Raw genomic sequence first — 18,481 nt, forward strand, 5'->3', positions numbered from 1 at the left:
TGACAGTAATGTCACAACATCACAGTGTATTATTATTTATGCAGCAGTACATACTGGTTGAAGAGGACTCTGGAGCGCACAATGAACTTGAAGATGTATTCCAGAGCCTTCATTGCTTTCAGCAGCTGTTCTGTCAGCTTCTCTGCGTTGTCCACATAGTTTTTCAGGACTTTGGTCAGTTTCCTACAATTAATATATGGAAGCTGAGTAATGTGCTAATAAAAAAGAGGAATTTAATTTACTTTAGAAGTCCTTGATCTACTTGTACAATGAGAAATTAACTCACGTGTATGCTAATGTCGCACTGAAATGCTTGCGAATGTAGGTCTCGAGAACAGGGTTAAAGTGCTGGAACTTTCTGTCGGCAATGAGTCCAATTATGAACACCTGTCAAAGAACAAGGAGATGCTCATTAAAATATAAACCACAAGGCACGTAATGAAGAGCACCACGTACTACCTGTCTTACTCAATATGCTGAAATAGATTGGGGAAATTACACAAGATGGCATTTGAGCAAAAAGCTATTTTCTCTCAATTCTCTGGCCCACAGATAATCTCAGACACCCAATAACACAATTCCTCCCTCCTTACTCTGAAGAGAAAACTGCTCATTTGAGATTCACTCCTTGATGTTTGGCGATGGCATGCTGGATAAAATTCAGCACGATGCTTTGTCATGTATTAAATCCTGAATTTGCAACACATGAGTTGACAAAGTTCTGTAATCACTCCAACTTCTTTTTTGCCTTTTGTGAAATCTTTTTCTTTCTCTATCTTGGGAGGAAAATTGGATTTCACTGTCAATAAAAACTCTGTGATGCTACAAATTCATGCGGATCCATGCAGCAGCCATCCCATATCACAAGCAGAGTGTTTCTCTGCAAACCGACTTAGACATCAGCTTACAGTGCAGAAATCGTGACATAATAAGCAATCAAATAATTAAAAGGGAACTGAAACTTAAGCTGAAGCACAGAGGACAGAACAAAAGAAATATTACTATACGAAATGCAACCTGTTGCAAAACATATTTGGTCTGCCAAAGTGAGTTCATCTTTCTTCTAAAATACATGTAAACTAATTATTTTCTAGCCTTGCAGCCGTGGACAAAGCAGGTTTGTTTGCTCTGATATTAAAATGCATCACATATGCTGGGATGTCCATTGAGGTGTATCTGAGTAGATCAACTATCTCATAATTAATATTTGCATCTGAGCTGCAGGTGTGTCTAAGTGTCTACACCCACTCTCAAGACTCTCCAGCATGAATTATATTCTGTTCCCGTGTTTGCAATCTTTGCTTACCAAGGCATCAAACACCAAAGTATCAAAAGTGTCACTGTCAGAGTTTTCCATCATGATGTTGAAGAGAGCATCCAGGGTGTCTTGCAGAAACTAGAAATGACAGATACACAGCAGGTTATTGCAGGTTGACTTTAATATAGGCAATAGGAAAATATGATTATGGAGGGTGTCACTGGGGAATGACAAAAATACAAAAATACCTCTTCACAGTCAAATCAGTTGTGATTTTGTATGAAGCAAAACTGAACTTCCCGAATCAGAATGAGACATATTTCACTGATAGTGTACCAATTTTCTTTTATATTGTTATCTATAATCTACTAACATTCTTCACTTATTTATAAAATCTCTCTGGCTCTCAAGCGCCCCCTGACCTGCAGGTTTTGGATATTTCCCTGTTTCAACAGACCTGACTCAAATTAATGCATCATTGTGTAGAACTTGACAACTACCTTAAACCTGCAGGACAGCGGCCCTTGAGGGTCAGAGTTTGACATCTCTGCCTTAAATGATCACTTTAAAAGAAAACTGAGTGAGTTAAACATTTAATCTTGAAAATAGTTGATCTGAATAATGTTTAACAATAGTGGCAACATGTTGAATACCAACTGCTGCATCAATCAGCCACAAACAGTAACTGCGAATGACAAATAGATGAAGTGTTCCACTATTGGAAGTCCCTCAAAGCATAATACCATTAATGACCCCTAGGTTTTTGACTCCATTCAAAATGTCAACTTTTTGTCATAAAATCGTAAGTCAATAAATATTCTCCTCATATCAATTTCATGGTATCAGCTAAATGTATTCCTACTGATCAGTGTGCTGGTGTTCACTGGTGTCTGTGGCCAGACTTCACAGCTCATGTTGAATTCTGGCAACAAAATTTGAAGTGAGAAGAGAGCAAAGCAGCACTGAAGACGTGTTTGCATAGTGGAAGCTGCTTAATCATAGTTAAATCTGCTTCATTTGGAACACAGGCGCCTGAGGTTTGAGGTTATCTTGGGTGCCTGAATAGACCCATCTCAGTCCATTCTGAAAGAAACTGCAGGATTAAATAGATATTAGACCTCAAAGAAACATCCTTTTGTCCAGTCAGACTTCAGGTATTCAGATGCTCTCTAATAAGGTTTCCAGATATCAGTACTAACAGAGCGAATGTTCAGTCGGCACAATGCAGGACTTACACTGTCAGAAACTGTCATTTTAACTCATCGTGCTACAACTTACATGCTGCACAGTACAAACTCAGGTATTTTCTGTAACAAATCTATAATAAAAGTCTGTCAACAAAAGCATTATTTTCTCATTCTCCAGAGATCTAAAATACAAAGTCAACACTAAGCAGCTAAATCTGTTTGTAAATAACATTTACAAAGCTGAGTTTTTACAGATGAGTGACATCCTCTATATCACAGAAAGTACTGCTGGAAAAGGGAATAGCGTCACTTCTGAGGAGGGAAAAAGAAAAACTGACATTGTCTCAGTTAGAGGCACAGCAGGGTGGGTGGGTGACACATTTAAAAGAGTGGAGCATTTAAATAACTCTCCTATAAAAACCACCTCAGCCATTCCAAGACACCAAACTCCTTCCATTTACTATCAAATGCAATGGGGACTGAAGCCGATCCCAGCTGTCACAGGGGGGTGACACTCTGGACAGGTCAATTACAGACCTCAAAACTACATGATTTTGTCTAGTCAGAAATTAACAAGGCAAACAATGCACACACTAACACCTATGATCAGTTTACAATCAAATAACTAACCTATTGTGCATATTTTAAACTGTGAGAGAAGGCCATGCCGGCGCTGAGTTAACATGCTAATTTGCCTCGGACAATGCTAACCTCCAAGCTGACCAGATGATGTCCTCTCATGTTGCGATGGGTCAGCCCCATTCTGGAAGCACAAGCTGTGCCTATGCATTGTTATACAGATGGTTATAATGTTGTGGCTGATCGGTCTGACTTCCATGGTGCAACCAACCAACAAGTGAACTCGATTATAGTGCTACATGCTCCCCATTACACCCCCCTTAACAGTTGTTAGCAAAGACAGTAGTAATTTCCCTGTCAGCAGTCCCTCTATAAACACTAACTACACACCCTTACTCTCCGAGGAAACACGGTCCATTAACTCAGCCAATTCTAAAAACAAATGTAGATGTGTTGGAAAGAGAGCTATTGCGACCCTGTTGTGCTTGGTCTGTCACTTCAGATGCATCATATTTGCATCGAGCACAATGTGGAGTAAAACAACAAGTCAGTTTCACATACAGTAGGCTGGGCTGAACAATATAACATGGGAAAAGGATTTTTTTCTTCATAATACCAAGACAAAAATATTATCCAACTGAAACCCAACATCCTTGGAGGACGCTGAAGAGACTGAGTGATAATGTGGTGATAATAACTGAATCCCTCATTGCTTAATAAAAACAGATCCAGACACATCTATCTGGCCTAATCAAAGCGATCTAATGTCTTCAACAAGTATGCTGCAATTTCCCAGATGTCCAACAATCCCAAAACTTTCTCTACAGAATAATGTATTCATCTGCCCCATGCTGAGCACTTCCAATCCAAGGCTATGCTTCTGACAGCAGGTCATATCCTTTCCTTCTAGGAGCAATGTCTGACGCTACATGTTACCTTCTAGCTGGAGATATCAAAACAAAAACAAAAGCTAAACAAAGCAAGCTTCTTGATCTCTTTGACAGGCAAAGAAATCTATTGTGAAATCACTGTCAGGAAGCTGCAGTTTTCAAGAAATCTTTGGATTGCTTCTGCAGACATTGTTTATTTTACCAGCTGTCAGGATTCTGGTGCAGTTTATCTGTATCAAAGTAAAGGAATGAGGTGCATCTTTAAGAGTGAGAGTTATTACACTACGTTTATAATCTTTGATTTGAAGGCACCAGATAATAAAGTTTTAGCCTCTGACCTTCACCACTTCGCCACCTTCCACTTTCATCAGCTGACGGAGGTTCTGCTGCAGAAGGCTGGTGTTCGAGCGCCATTTGAGCAGGCCGAGGAGATCAACTGTTTAAAAACAAACAAAAAGAAAAAACAAACAAGGAAAAAAGGTGTTTGAGATCTTACAATATTTCATACTTTAACCAAGAATGTAGTTTGAGGGAATAAAAGGATTAGTCATGACACGATTGATCACTGCCAAGGAGGCTTTTGCCTATTTCATAGATGATCAATTAGGAAACGTTTGTCAATTTTTTAAAGAACTGTTAATAGCAGATGCAAGGAAGCAGTATCCTTCCAACTCAAATGACCACCAGTCATATACTCATCATTCAGCTTAAAACCATAGACCTTAAACCAGCAGTTCATAAACCAATAAGGAATTATCTTTATTTCTTTAAAAGGGACACATGTAAATATGCTACAGAGTGAGCCTAGCAGCTAAAGTACCTCTGACTGTGTCTTGGCAGGTCACAACAAAACACATAACAATCAAATAGAAACAATAAAAGATAAAGTGCAAGCCAGTCATAGTAAATATTATACTAAGCACAAGAGTTAGTGTTTATTTCATAGCAGTGGCTTCTTCTTATATGTACTCAACACTGGTGGTTCTCAACATTTTTTTCCTTTAGGAACCCCTCAGAGTAAAATGAAAAAGTCTCCTGCATGTATGTAGTGCGGAAGGGGAGAATAACCTGAAACTGCACCTTTGGCCATGTCCTTTGACAATTTATTTACTTTTTGTATGTGTTATCCACAAACTATTTCTTTGATATAAAATCAGCTTGGAGGTGCGAGAAAGCATTACCACAGAGGTATTCTACATCCTAGAGGCAAGAAATGTTTGATTACAATATTCCTGATTCCTTTAATAAGCCTGTCAACAACAACAAAATGATATAATTTTTTTTTTAAATTCTGTACTCCAGTTTGAACGTGAGGAACATCATTTCATGGCATGATATTTGACTCAGGATTCTGCATTTGCTTGTTTAATTGCAGAGTGAATTTGTCTGTGAGGTGTGGCATTTTAACACTAGAAGTCCCAGGAATTTTGATGTCTCCCTAAAGTCCCAGAGAAGGGTCGAAAGACCTTTAGTCCAAACTGACGACTCTGCTGGCAAAAATTAGCATCTCTTCATTTGTAAATGCAGCCATTACCTGAGGAATGCACCCATTGCATCCAGCCCCTCCTTGTTACCTTGAAACGTCTGGTAAATTCTGTGGCAGTGGGGGATGGTGGGCTGAGGGGGATAAATAGTAGCTAGCTTCACCTCGAACAAATAGAAGGAAGCAAAATGCAGAGGCGGCTTACAACTCAGCAGGCATTGGACCTGATCCTCAGCGATACAAACCCTTGTGACTCAGATGGAGAAGAGATACAAATTCAGCTGGATTCGGACTCTGACTCTGAGCAGTCTTCAGGTAAGATTTGAAACTATTATTGAACTTTTTGGTATGACAAATTTCTTTCTTTCTGCTTTGTCCTGTACTGTGAGTTGCAACACTGGAATTTCTCCATTTTGGTACAAATAAAGGATTTTTTTAATCTTATTTCCAAAACATCCTATTTTCGTCCTCTGAAATTGTGAAATTGTTTACCTTGCAGATGATGAGACTGCTCCACTGCCAGAAAAGAGGGCTCGGTTGGGAAGTGAGAGGACAGAGATGGCTAAAGATGGCACAGTGTGGCATGAAGAACAGCTGGGGACATGTCTCAATTTCACCCCAATAGAACCATACGGCACAGATGGAGAGCCAACTGCTAAGGCCAGAAGAAGTATCCGGACTCGTCTTCAAAGCTTCTTCTGTTTTATAACACTTGAAATGCTTCGTAGCATTCAAGAATGGACCATTCAGCATGCACGGCAAAAGGAGCAGGCAGATTGGTTCATGAACCTCCCAGAACTAATGGCATTTATTGCAATTATTATCTTGCGGGGGGTGAAGAAAGTTCCATCACTACGTGACAATTGGTCAGCAGAGCTGGGAAACCCACGAATCATTGCTACTATGGCCCGAAACCGCTTCCAAAACATCATGCAACACCTACGCTTTGATAACATGTTCACACGCAGTGAGCGAGTGGAGACAAATAAGTTTGCTGCAATTTCTAATCTGTGGGAATCTTTTGTCAATAACTGCATCAGATCTTATAACCCTGGTCGACACATCACTATTGATCAACAGCTTTTCCCGACAAAGACTCGCTGCAGTTTTCTGCAGTACATTGCAACAAAACCGGACAAATTTGGCATTAAGTTTTGGCTGGCTTGTGACTTGAAATCAAAGTACATTTGCAATATCCTGCCATATCTTGGCAAGGACCCCAGTCGTCCCAGTGGAGAGAGACTCTCTGAGAGTGTAGTGATGAGGCTGATGGAGCCGTTCATGGATAAGGGCAGAACTGTAACAACAGACAATTTTTTTACATCGCTGTCCCTTGCGCAACGACTGCTTAGCCGGAAAACCACCATCCTTGGCACAGTCAACAAGATTCGCCGGGAAATTCCTCAGTCAACTAGACTGAAGGACCACACTAAATTCACCACTCGAGTGTTTTCCACCACTGGTGCAACACTCACAGTATATGCGCCGAAACGGAAAAAGACTGTCTATCTTCTCAGCAGCATGCACAATGTGGTTGAGACTGAGAATACCACCAAAAGGAAGCCAAACACTGTCACACAATACAACACCACAAAGTGTGGTGTGGATGTGATGGACCAGATGGTGCGGGAGTACAGCGTGCGTGCAGGAACACGGAGATGGCCAGTCGCCGTGTTCTACAACATGATCAACATGGCGGCACGGAACGCTCATGTTCTTCATAAGGAATGCACCGGAGTGCAGGAGAGAAGAGTGGACTTCCTGGTTGAGCTCGCGAAAGAGTTGGCCAACTCTCATGTGAGTCAGAAGAAGGCACATAAGGAGCAACTGCTTCAGCAGCAACCTCCCACACCTAGCCCTGGGAAAAGGGCAAAATGTCAGGTCAACCATCGATGCAAGAACAATTGCGCAACTGTAAGATGTGTTGACTGCTACAAATACACATGTGGCAAATGCAGGATGGAGATACCATGGAAGTGCCAAGCATGTTTGGACTTAGCACAGACGGACTGCTGAAAGAGCAGAAAAGCCATTCACACAAGGGCATGCCACTGTAGCCTTGTGTAAATATTTGTGAAATTGTTTCATTACTTGCATTATTTTAACTGTTTTGTTGTTTTTTTTATGACAAAAATAAAAAGCATTGGAAAAAATTCACAGTTGTTCTTTTATATCTTTGTCATGTTGACATTTATGCCCTCTTGACTTAGACACTAATGCTTCTGGACATTTTACTCACAGACCCTGCCTGTACCACCACAATCAAAAAATGTTCATTTTAAATATTCAAAATTGTTCATTGCTTGGGCTTTTTGGACATAAGGTACATGAACATTGGGTTAGAAAGTTTGAAAAATTGGTAAAAAATTCTGAAAAATTTGTATTTTTTCATTTGTATGAAAAGAGGAGAGCTGGACCTTTTAAAGTGATTTTTAAAAAAAATATGAATTCATCATTTTGTCATATCATTCTAAATTGTTTGCTTTTTTATTGAAGGCCCACAATGATTATCTTTTTTTTTTTCTTCTAAAAGCACACAAATGTGTCGAGGAGGTATATATCATATATCATATCAAATATATTTTTAATTATTTGAAATATACTAGAATGCAGGAAAACCTTTCTGAATCTGTTTGAGGTCTACTCCAATCTCATACTCAGGGGACCAAGCAGTGTCTCAAGCCAAGCTTTGGGCAAAAGTTGACAGTCCAGTTTCAAGAGTCTACAGTGTCTCCCCTAAGTATGCGCCCTCCTGGGGTGTGCCAGTAATTGACTCGTCTACAAACAAAAGAAGCTGTTCGCAGCTTAAGACAGGATTTTAGCTAAAATCCTACTGGTCAATCGACCCATCTCTGGGTTGTAAAGGTAGAAAGGTCAATTGACCCCTCTCTGGGACTTCTAGTGTTAAAAGCATCAGTCAGCAGGTTGCACAGTTGTAGATTCATTTTTTCAAGAATGTTTTTTTCCCCTAAAATTTCTACACTCAAACTTGTCCATGCAACACACGTCTGTGGACACCAGTGAAGTTTGATGTTCTCCATCTTCACACAGACTTGTGATAATGCAATACCAATATTTGAGGCATTTTTGGAACCTTTGTCTGGAGCAGCTTCTTCTCACTGTACGCTACACCTTATTTGCAATCGAGACGGTCAGTCAAGCATGGAAACACTATGATGGATGTCTATCATCTGCAAACCTGACAGCCTATCATGGTTCTGTTACACAAGCCTGTCTAAAACTACCAGGTATCGTCCTTCCCAAGAAGATATGGATTTGGAAATTGAGAATTTAGCACCTCAGAGACAAAAATGGAACACAATGAGGATAAATCATCAGGCAGCTTGCACCTATTGGGGCAGTGCTGTAAGAGGCCAAACTGTGTGTAGACAGTAAGGCACAATGTGGGGGAGTGGAGGGGGAGTCTGGATTGCTCTGGAGAAAAACACACAGTGGCTTCGACAAATAACATCTGTTTGAGAATGGATGTCTCTGCAGGAAGGCGCATTTAAAAGATTCGACAAAACTGGTCGATAGACAGTGGGGAATAATTAATTTCTATCAATGCAAAACTAAAATACAGAACAAACCATTGCCATTTAAATGACTGCTTCCAAGACATCTGTCCTTACAAAATCCTTTTTCTTTCAAATACAACCATTAGTTGTTTGTTGTTTATTTCTTAATAAGAACAACCTTCTGTGCAATTATGTTTAAAATTGTAAAACAGTTACAAAGCAGGATGTAAAATCTAAAATTAAATTCCTAACTTTACAAATTTTATCTCTAGCCAAGGTAGGAATAGTATGGTAATAGATTTCACAAGGTGAGGTTCTCTTTCAGCTCTGCGCTTCTCCCTCAGCCTTCGTCTAGCGTAGCACACTGCAAATATCCAGGGAAGAGCCAGCAGCCACTTCACACAAGCTTCCAGCGCTGAGAGACCGCCTGCATAAATCCAGCTTAATTAAAAAGAGTGTTTCATCTCAGCGGTGGGGATCAGCGATGAGGTGTCATGTGTATAAAGCAAGCAGTCTGTAGCAAGGAGCATTCAAGTGCTCCTTTTTGTTCCTTTTGCAAGGGTATCTCTTACAGATAAACTTCTAGGGAGTGACAAGTTAAGCTGTGGTGGAGATGGAGTCGGTCAATAACAAAGCTCAGATACTCAACAGCAAATGGTAGTTAGTTTTACTAACAAAGTCCGTTTCAGACATGCACTCATTTACATTAATCTATCGTCAACTGTGCATGCCAGATTTCCTGAATAAGCTGTTCAGAAAATGAGTTTTCTTTTCCTTAAAAGTTTCTACGGTAGTCTTATTTGGTCAGACCTGGTGACATTCATGTATCGCTGTCAAGCCAATGTAGTTCTGAGCTGAATGCAGGAGCATTAATAGATAAGCACACAGAGGTAGTGGGGCTCAAACTGTGTGTCGTATGATCTGTTTTTCAGAAAATAAAAAAATAAATAACAGTGGCGTCTAGAATTTCTGCAGTTTTCTTAGAATTTCTATCTTCAGCACTGGGATGGAATGAACAGGGACAAATATGACTATTGAGAAAAAGGTGAATGTTAGCTTCTAAACTTGCATGAATAAAACATGCAGGACTTCCTTGTCCCTCTCTGCTGTACTTCAGCTTTCTTCAAAACCCTCTAACTGTGTGCACATTCAAGTCGGGCATAGGTGGTTTTTGCAAATGACATTATAAGCACTGAGGACAAACCTAATTTTATTGTCATAGATTGTTCAATGCATCACCATCAAGGTATGAAGACAGTTTCAGTAAATACAATCCAAAGTTCATTCTTATTCACATTACCCTTTTTGTTTTAATGACAGATGCGTGGCTGCTCTTCTCTAGCCAACACAGTGATGGACACAGAAAACTCAGTTGAGGAGAAAACATTTTTCAAAAGTTGACAATTTAGCCTGTTATTATTCTACCAACAAGATTAAATGCGTAGGGAACCGATATTTTCAAATGCACCCTTCCATTGCAGATACAGGTCGTCAAGGCAACGACATATAGTAAGAAAACCTGGACTTCATGCATTATGCCTTACTTGATTAAGTGTGTAACCCTGTACAAACAATGCACACATACGGTGGCTCTCTTCATCACAATTGAAACGCTAAAATAAGAAAGCCTCCTGTCAGAATGACAAAATGGAGTTGCTTTAACAGACTGATGAAGCCATTAATGTCTTCATCTCTGAAAAGTGCCCAAGAGGCACACCGTCGCCCATCACTGTCACCTGAGGAAAAATAGGAAACAAAGGCAAAGTGTCCAAATGGGAACAAGGAATGGTGCTGAATGATACATACTCTTATGTGCTGCATACTACGTCTATACTACAGCTGAGATAATAGTTTGAGATGAAGGCTCTGCTACTATAGTTTAAATTTCTCATTCATTGCTATGGCCACCTCCTGAGCAGAGTAGGAGGTTACTCACTCAATTGTATTTAAATGAGAAGTTATAACACAAACTGAACTGAACAAGTCTCAATGGAACAGCAACATGGAACAACCCCAATCTTCCATATTTAGTTAAAAAGCACTTTAACCCTCACCAAATACCATTCTGAGGTCCACAGTGACCTCATTACTGGGGCTTTATGAGCCTATGTTGCACAAGTTATTGGTGCAACATGTACGCAAGTAACAATAAAGAATTTGTTTTTCATTCACACATGTCTTCATTAGCCAGAAGACATTCATCACATTCACCTTCTTCACAAGAGGAACCTGCATTATAACGGCTGCTGTCACAGAAAACGACTACTATTGAGGGAGAATAGAGCAATGAAAAAAGTAATGTCTTTTCAAAATATTGGTGCATTAAGGCCAACAGCTGCAGAAGATATAAAAAGTGTACACACCCCTGTTAAAATGTTAAAAATGGCAGGTCTTTGTGGTATTAAAAAATGCAAAAGACCTGGTTTGCAGAGAGCTTATAAAGCATCAAAGAAATTTCATTGTTAAAAGGTATTAGTCAGGAAAAGGATCCAAAAACATTTCACTACATTGTAAATACCATGGAATTCAGTGAAGACTGTCATTAAAAAGTAGAGTGATTATAAGATAACAAAAACATTGCAAAGAACTGGACAAAGCCCTGAAAACTGATAAAAAGCGGCAGTAATTTTTGTCAAGTATTGGTTCTGTACAACATGCAGTCCACTCCAAGCTCTTTTAATTCTTTTGTCTACATTTGTCATTAGGACTGGGTATCGGCAGCCTGTTTTGATTCTATTTCTTAGCATTAGTTGCTAATGTGAGCGGTAATAAACTGCAAAAGACTTAATAGGTGAATGTAATCCACACAGGGTCACGTTACTGGAAAACGAGGACATATAAAAAAATATTGATATTGATACTAGATTTATTTAATTTGAATCGATTAAACTGATAAATTGATTTTATTTTAACCCAGCCCTATTTGTCATCAGTCTTTATAGTCTGATAAGACCTAATGTGAACTTTATAGTCATAATTCTAAAAATGTCTGTGCGGTGCAAAAGAACTATTTGCATCACCAAAAAACACCATAGCTATGGTGCAACATGGTGGTGGCAGTATCATGCTTTGGAGTTGCTTTTTAAGGTAGAAGGAACTGTGAACTGTTCTAAATATCACTTTATTTCTAAAAACCTTTAGGTATTTGCTTGAAAACTGAAGCCTAAGAAGAATTTTACTCCTCAAAATAATGGCCCCAAGCATTTATTTAAATCTACCCAAAAAAAAAAAGACTTTACCAGAAAAAAAAAATAATCAAGTTTTGAAAATGCCCAGCTATGGCCCAGACCTGAATTCTATAGAGAATTTGTGGATTGACCTGAAGAGGATACCCTTGCAATAAATAAGATTTGGAACATGTTTGCAAGGAAGATTGTGTAAATATTGCCAAGTCAAGATGTGCCTAACTGACAGGACTCCTGTCCAGAGAAGGCTGAACACAGTGACTAAATCAAAAGTGGCTTAGTGTCCACACTCATACAATCAGATTTCCCTTCACAGATTTATTTTTTAATTTAACAGTAGAGGTTATAGGTTACATTAAAGTGGGGAAAAGTTTCAAAATATCCATTTTGTTTTTTGTGTTTGTTTTTCTTTTTACAAATCTGGCACTTTAACACTTTTTTATATCCACTGTATGTGTTGTATCCTCAGTTGTTGAGTACTTCAGACTGACATGAACAAACAAACAATAAAGCATTTTTTTGTTGTTTATTGTTGCATTTTTTTACCATAAAAATAAGATATATGAGGAATGTTACTTCATTCCAAAAAGCCCTGTAAAGAACTGGTAAACTTTTTTATTTAGGATCTAATTTTGATGGCCACTCAGTTTTCCAAACCAAAAAACAAAGAAGCATCAAAGGAGTAAGAAATCAAAGCAGACATTCATGGCTGTTCTGTTTAAATTAGACTGTGAAATCAGGAGCAGTTGACCTCTTAGACATAGTGAAACAGCTTTTCATGCAATCCACAGTGAAACAACTACAATGTTATGAACACGCCTAGGAAATGTCAGCTAGTCCAAAAGGGTTTATATTGATGCCTGAAGGGATTTCTAAACATGTAAAAACTGGTTTGAACTCAAGACGCCAAAATCCCTAATCCGTGAGCCAAAGGGCAGAGATGGGGATTTCCTTTGCTTAGTAAGTGTAGATCTTCTCACAGGCAATGGAAATATTAGGAAAAAAAATGTTGCCAGACTGACAGCAGTAAACAGAGCAGAGCCATGGCTTGCTCAGCAGAGATGAAGAGAAATCTACAAACTGAGAATGAATGACATAAGACCAGCTGAGAAAACTAAAGTAGGTCAGAGTGAGGAAAAACCAAGAGGAAAACCCCTATATATATATATATATATATATATATATATATATATATATATATATATATATATATATATATATATATATATATATATATATATATATATCAGAATATCTACTTTAAGTGATGTGGGATAATTCATGGATTATCTTATTGATTGTCAGAGTCAAAGGCTGTGGCCCAAAGCTGGATACTAAATCTGTGGTCTAGCAGGCCTGAAATCTTCTCCTTCAGTCAGAGCTCTCTTTGAGAAATTATAAAAAGAACTGTTTCAAAACAATAGAGTTTTTGTCTGCTGGAATAAACTGGTTTTTGAGCTGCGCAAAATAAAGAAAACACTTTTGTTGTTATTCATTCAGATGCACGCTTATAGGACACTCAAATCAATAAAATATCGATCTTTCCACCTACTTTTATACTTGCACAGATTGGGAATAATGTGCAGCCTGAAACAATAAGAATGTCAAGAGAACACAGAAGTAATCAGGGTGCAGTAATTACTTTCTAACTAGTAAAAATAACTATAATCATAAATACAAAACATACATGAAATTAATATAAAAAGTCGTTTTGTTCTGCTCTATTGGGAAATCATTAGTTAAAGTTCAGAGCTGAAATGTTTTCCAAGCTGAAAGAAATATATCCAAACTGCATGCATCAGTCAGTTTATTCTGACATGGTCAAAACTTGGGCAGTTTGGTCTGTTCTCTACAACCTTTAGTTGCCTTACAGGTGTTTTCCATCAAAGGAATAAATCAAGCTTCAGAAAGGGGGTTGTTTCTTAAATTTATACAAATGTTCATTGAAATATTGTAGCTATTACCATTCTGTGTAAGCTTGGTGGAGCAGACCAGGGTGGAGATCTGGAAGGAGTCCTTGCTGATGGTGCAGGTCCCTAAGTTCTGGGTGCTTTTCCCAGTGGTTGAGTAGCCCTTCTCTTCCAGCTCCAGCTTGGTGGAAGATAGGTTCAAGTAAAGTGATGAGTCCTCCAGCTTCTTTGATTCTGCCTGGTTTCAAAGAATGAAAATTTATCTGTTTATTAGTAGAAGTCCATATCAGACGCTCATGTTGTGGCAAACCTATCTATTCTAACAGGTTCTATAAAACACATTCTACTTGGATCCACTTATTATAGACATCTGTCTTTGTTTTCCAGGGGTTTTGAGAGTAAAACATACAGTTCAACAGCACATTGACTGAGTGGAGCAATACAAAAAGCATAGGAGAAGAATATGGTCATTTTTTTCTCTATCAACTTTTTAATTGACATAAATGGGTACCAGAACACAAAGGCACCATTATTAGAAACATTTTGACTTAGAGTGATTCAGTTTTATAGTTGGGGTTTTGTATATCTGCTTCACAATATTCTAAAGGCAGGAGTGAAAACAGGCTAATACTTTCTAAGAAGGTAAGGCAGTCTTTGCCCTACAACTAGTTTAATGGTCATGTCCCAAGGCGCATGGGCTGCCCCAACAAGCAGGCAACCTGTAAAAGAGAAAACAGTACAGCAAAAGACTTGATTATAAACAAGTTAAAGCACATATTCCATATTTACCTTATACACTATGAGATCGTGCTCGCCATCTCTTAGGGTGGTTCCATCGTACCGCATCAGTTTAACAAAAGACAAGGCGAATATCCTCTCTGACTTATCTTTGGCTGTAGGAGGAGGGGGGAAAAACACTTCAGAAAACTGGCACTGAAGATGTTGATGTTATTACACAAAACTTAATTTTTGTCCAGATTTGCCAACCAAGAGATCAAATCACACGCATGCAATATGTTTGTGAAAAGTGCATCATCAGGAAATCTCCAGGAAAAGCAGATTCTACTGCAGGAAGACCACTCAGCACTGTTGATGTTACTGCAAAGCATAAACAAACTAGTAGGCTGATAAAATAGATCATCTCAGCACTGCAGGATCTGATTCAGCTCCTGAGTGGGCAAAAATGCGTGCTTTATGTGTGAAAACTCATTTTTTTGGCCCCCAAAATCACGCATAAACACATTATTTAGACAAGTTGTGGTATGTATGAAAAATTGTGCAAGAAAAAAAGAAAAGGGAGAAGCAGATGGTGTAATATACAACAAAAATCAAGACATAACACTGAAGCTGCACGATTTGAATTGAAGTATCTTGTATTCACATCCTGCCAGCATGTGAATAAATCACTGCCTGTAGATCTGAGAGCTGCCGATGGGAGTAGTTTGCATAATCCAACAAGAACAGAAAAAAGGTGCATGTCCTTTAAATGCATGTGTAAGACTGGGAAGTGTGTGTGTGTGTGTGTGTGGGGGGGGGGCGCTTCAGAAATAAGGAATGGAGTTATGCTGCTGTATGTCCTATAACCAAATGTTTGGGTAAAGTGGCATATCATCGTGCACGTGATTCACCCAAGTATATCTTGCATTCCGGCTGCGTAAACCCCCTCATTGCTTTGCTGCCTGCAGCCTTGTGTAAATAATTGCTGGGTTGAGAGGAACCAGCAAAGGGAAAACACTCCTTGCATGCCACCCAGAGTTACCAAATGCCTCAGTGTCTTCCAAAGGAGAACAGAGGGCTCAAAACCTTGCATTTTGAGGAGGAAGAAGAGGAGGTGGGGGGGGGGGGGGGGGGGGGGGGGGTCATTTTCAGGACAGAGCAGCTGCTTTAAACTAATCACAGTCACGTTTCTGTGATGGTTTTGCAGACTTTCATTTCTCAGGTGGGCTGTCACTTCAAATCTATGTCAAGTGTGCTTTGCCACTTTTAAAAGCCCAGCTCGCTGGGTAAAAAGGGATGATGACAGATGAAAAAGCAGTGAAAAGATGGTGCTGGTGTTTTACAGCAAAAGGCAGTATTTGCAATAGCAGCCATCTGTCTGATGAGGCCTGACAGTGCTGAAGTAGTTAGAGCTGGCCTAATTCTCAACAAGGAGGGCTAGGATACTGAGCACATGAGCTCAACCAGTGGCCTTGATGAGCAGCTCTGTCATTCTGTGTTTCCCACGAAAAGTTCAGCACTTGCTAGAAGCACAATGGGGAAAGCAGGATGGACATGGGAAGATGACAACAGTAGCAGGCCTGGCAGACTATCTCTATGTAGCTAAATGCAAACATTATATCTGTATCCTTTCTTTAAAGATTAATATCAAGCTGTGAAATAATATGAATCAAGTAACAGGAATTTTTATTTTTAACACCACAAGTAAACCGAGTATGGTAAAGGTTTAATAACCTGTGTTTACCTATTGAGCCATCCTATTATAAAAATCTGCATGATTATTCTGCTGTCAAACACATTCTGGCCCAAAATGGGATAAAACCTTAAGTCTGGCACACAGTGACAGGGAGGATAAACTTATGCAGTACCACTGTACATAAATCCAAAATAATCTGGTCATTACACCTTCTAACATATGCGTCTATTGTTAGTGAGAAGTTAAAGTTTGACAGCATCAGCATGCCCCTGCAGTCCCAGTGCCACTTGAGGTGAGCTTTTCGAGTAACCACTGCAGCCAGATAACAGCAAATCACAGTTTCTTTTTTTTTTTTTTTTTTAACCTCCCAACAGTATTAGGTTCCAGAGAGGTAAGGTGTCAAGCATGACAAGGAGGCTCTCCAAGTGGATTATAAACCAGCACTGAGCTCTGCCACCTGGCAATTTTCTCCACACCACCTGCATGCCGGTGAGGAGCAAACACAGCTGGAGAATTTTGGAGCAAGATGACGACAGAAGCTGCCGGTTTAGAGAAAGGGTTCACTTTCCCCTGATGATATCCTCCAAGTTCTTCGAGTTGTTTTGTTTATCTACACCTGTCATGGGTCCTCTTACGCTCCAAAAAGAAATGTTTTTCTGTTGTACTACTCCTGCTGTTGGAGGGAAGGCCATGTGGCAGACAGATGGGAAGGCAGGTTTGTGCCAGACTTCTCTGCCCTTTACACCATCAAAATTAAAAAAAAGATGTGGGGAAAAAACAAACAAAAAAACAAAAAACAGGACATACAATACTGAGCTGCTCAGTTATACTCCAGCCCCTATAAATAAAGCCCCTGGCATTTTTCACATTACAGCTGTAGTCTCTGACAAGCCACTTCATGATGCTGCTTTGTGCAGGAGCAGGCTAATACATCTCATTAATGTGACAAAGGGTGAGCATCAAAATATTTATCACTCTGCAGCACATCTGCTTGGATTAGATATTTTCCTTTGTATTTGCTGTAGATGGATTAGCAGCCAATTGTACAGTTGGTCATTGGGAAAGCTGATTATTCACAAGCTGACATTTATACTCACAGTCCTGTGATGAGCGGTGGCGGAAAGTGAACCGCAAATGGCTCCGGTTCACGTCTTCAATAGGAATAGCAACCTGAGATAGGGGACAGAACGAGGTTGTGTGACATTCACGCTCATGAAAACACATGCTTTTCATTGCAGAATTATTAAATGGTTGTTACCGTACATGTATGTTTCACAATGTTAGCTTTCTTCTTCTATAATGTACACATCAAAGATTGAAAAAAACAGGATTTTTCATTGTTGACCCCGCTTTTCTTTGTACGTAGATCCAAATCATTAATGAACACCTAAATTTTTGCCAAAAGATACATATTGAACAAGATCATTACTGGCAATCATGCTAAATAACACGGGGTGATCATGCATGATAAAATAGCACAGTATCTGGCAACTGACAGATCTGTGAGGTTTGAAAGTTCCCAGAATCTTCCTTTACTGGGTCAACGTTCATCACTGGTCATAAAAACTTGTGCTGTGAGGACTAATGAGTTTCTTCATCTCAAATCTACTATTGTACTACAGTTATGGTGGAAAATAATCAAAGATTAACAGCAATAACATGAAGGGAGGCAGAGACACACACCTTTATCGTTTCAAACCACCGTGGTTGTTTTACTTGGTAGTAGATGACAGACTTGTACTCATTGATCCCCTCATCTCCAGCTCCAGGAAAGATCACATTCTGGGAAGACAGAAAGAAAAACACATCCAGTAATTAAATGTAACTAGTTATCTGGTTAAGCAGGCTGAGCTTCAAGTTAATTAAATGTAAAAGAAAATGATGATTGATCTGTTACCATTCAGTCAGAACATTAGCACACTCTCACCACATGTGGAAAATTGACTTGCACTTATTTCATAAAGTACACGCCCTCAGGATGAAAACCTTAATCTAGCAGAATGGTCTTTAAAAGTCTGGATTTACTTTATGCATGAGCACCTGGAAGAAATAAATTAG

At 39.2% G+C, this 18,481-nt stretch overlaps 1 protein-coding gene across 2 annotated transcripts in view; it reads right to left on the reverse strand.

Annotated features, from left to right (window-relative positions):
* Positions 1-18,481, reverse strand: part of dock1 (dedicator of cytokinesis 1) — a 200,865-nt gene that overhangs the window by 135,393 nt on the left and 46,991 nt on the right. For both annotated transcript variants that reach the window (XM_041973613.1, XM_041973612.1), the window contains exons 15-22: positions 18,107-18,205; positions 17,521-17,593; positions 14,800-14,903; positions 14,065-14,248; positions 4,253-4,350; positions 1,307-1,396; positions 287-387; positions 55-183 (exon numbers count right to left, since the gene is read on the reverse strand). In XM_041973613.1, coding sequence (XP_041829547.1) covers positions 55-183; positions 287-387; positions 1,307-1,396; positions 4,253-4,350; positions 14,065-14,248; positions 14,800-14,903; positions 17,521-17,593; positions 18,107-18,205 — 878 coding nt within the window. The remainder of the gene's footprint in view (positions 1-54; positions 184-286; positions 388-1,306; positions 1,397-4,252; positions 4,351-14,064; positions 14,249-14,799; positions 14,904-17,520; positions 17,594-18,106; positions 18,206-18,481) is intronic.

This window comes from Melanotaenia boesemani, chromosome 21 (assembly GCF_017639745.1).
Source record: "Melanotaenia boesemani isolate fMelBoe1 chromosome 21, fMelBoe1.pri, whole genome shotgun sequence".
NCBI lineage: Eukaryota > Metazoa > Chordata > Actinopteri > Atheriniformes > Melanotaeniidae > Melanotaenia > Melanotaenia boesemani.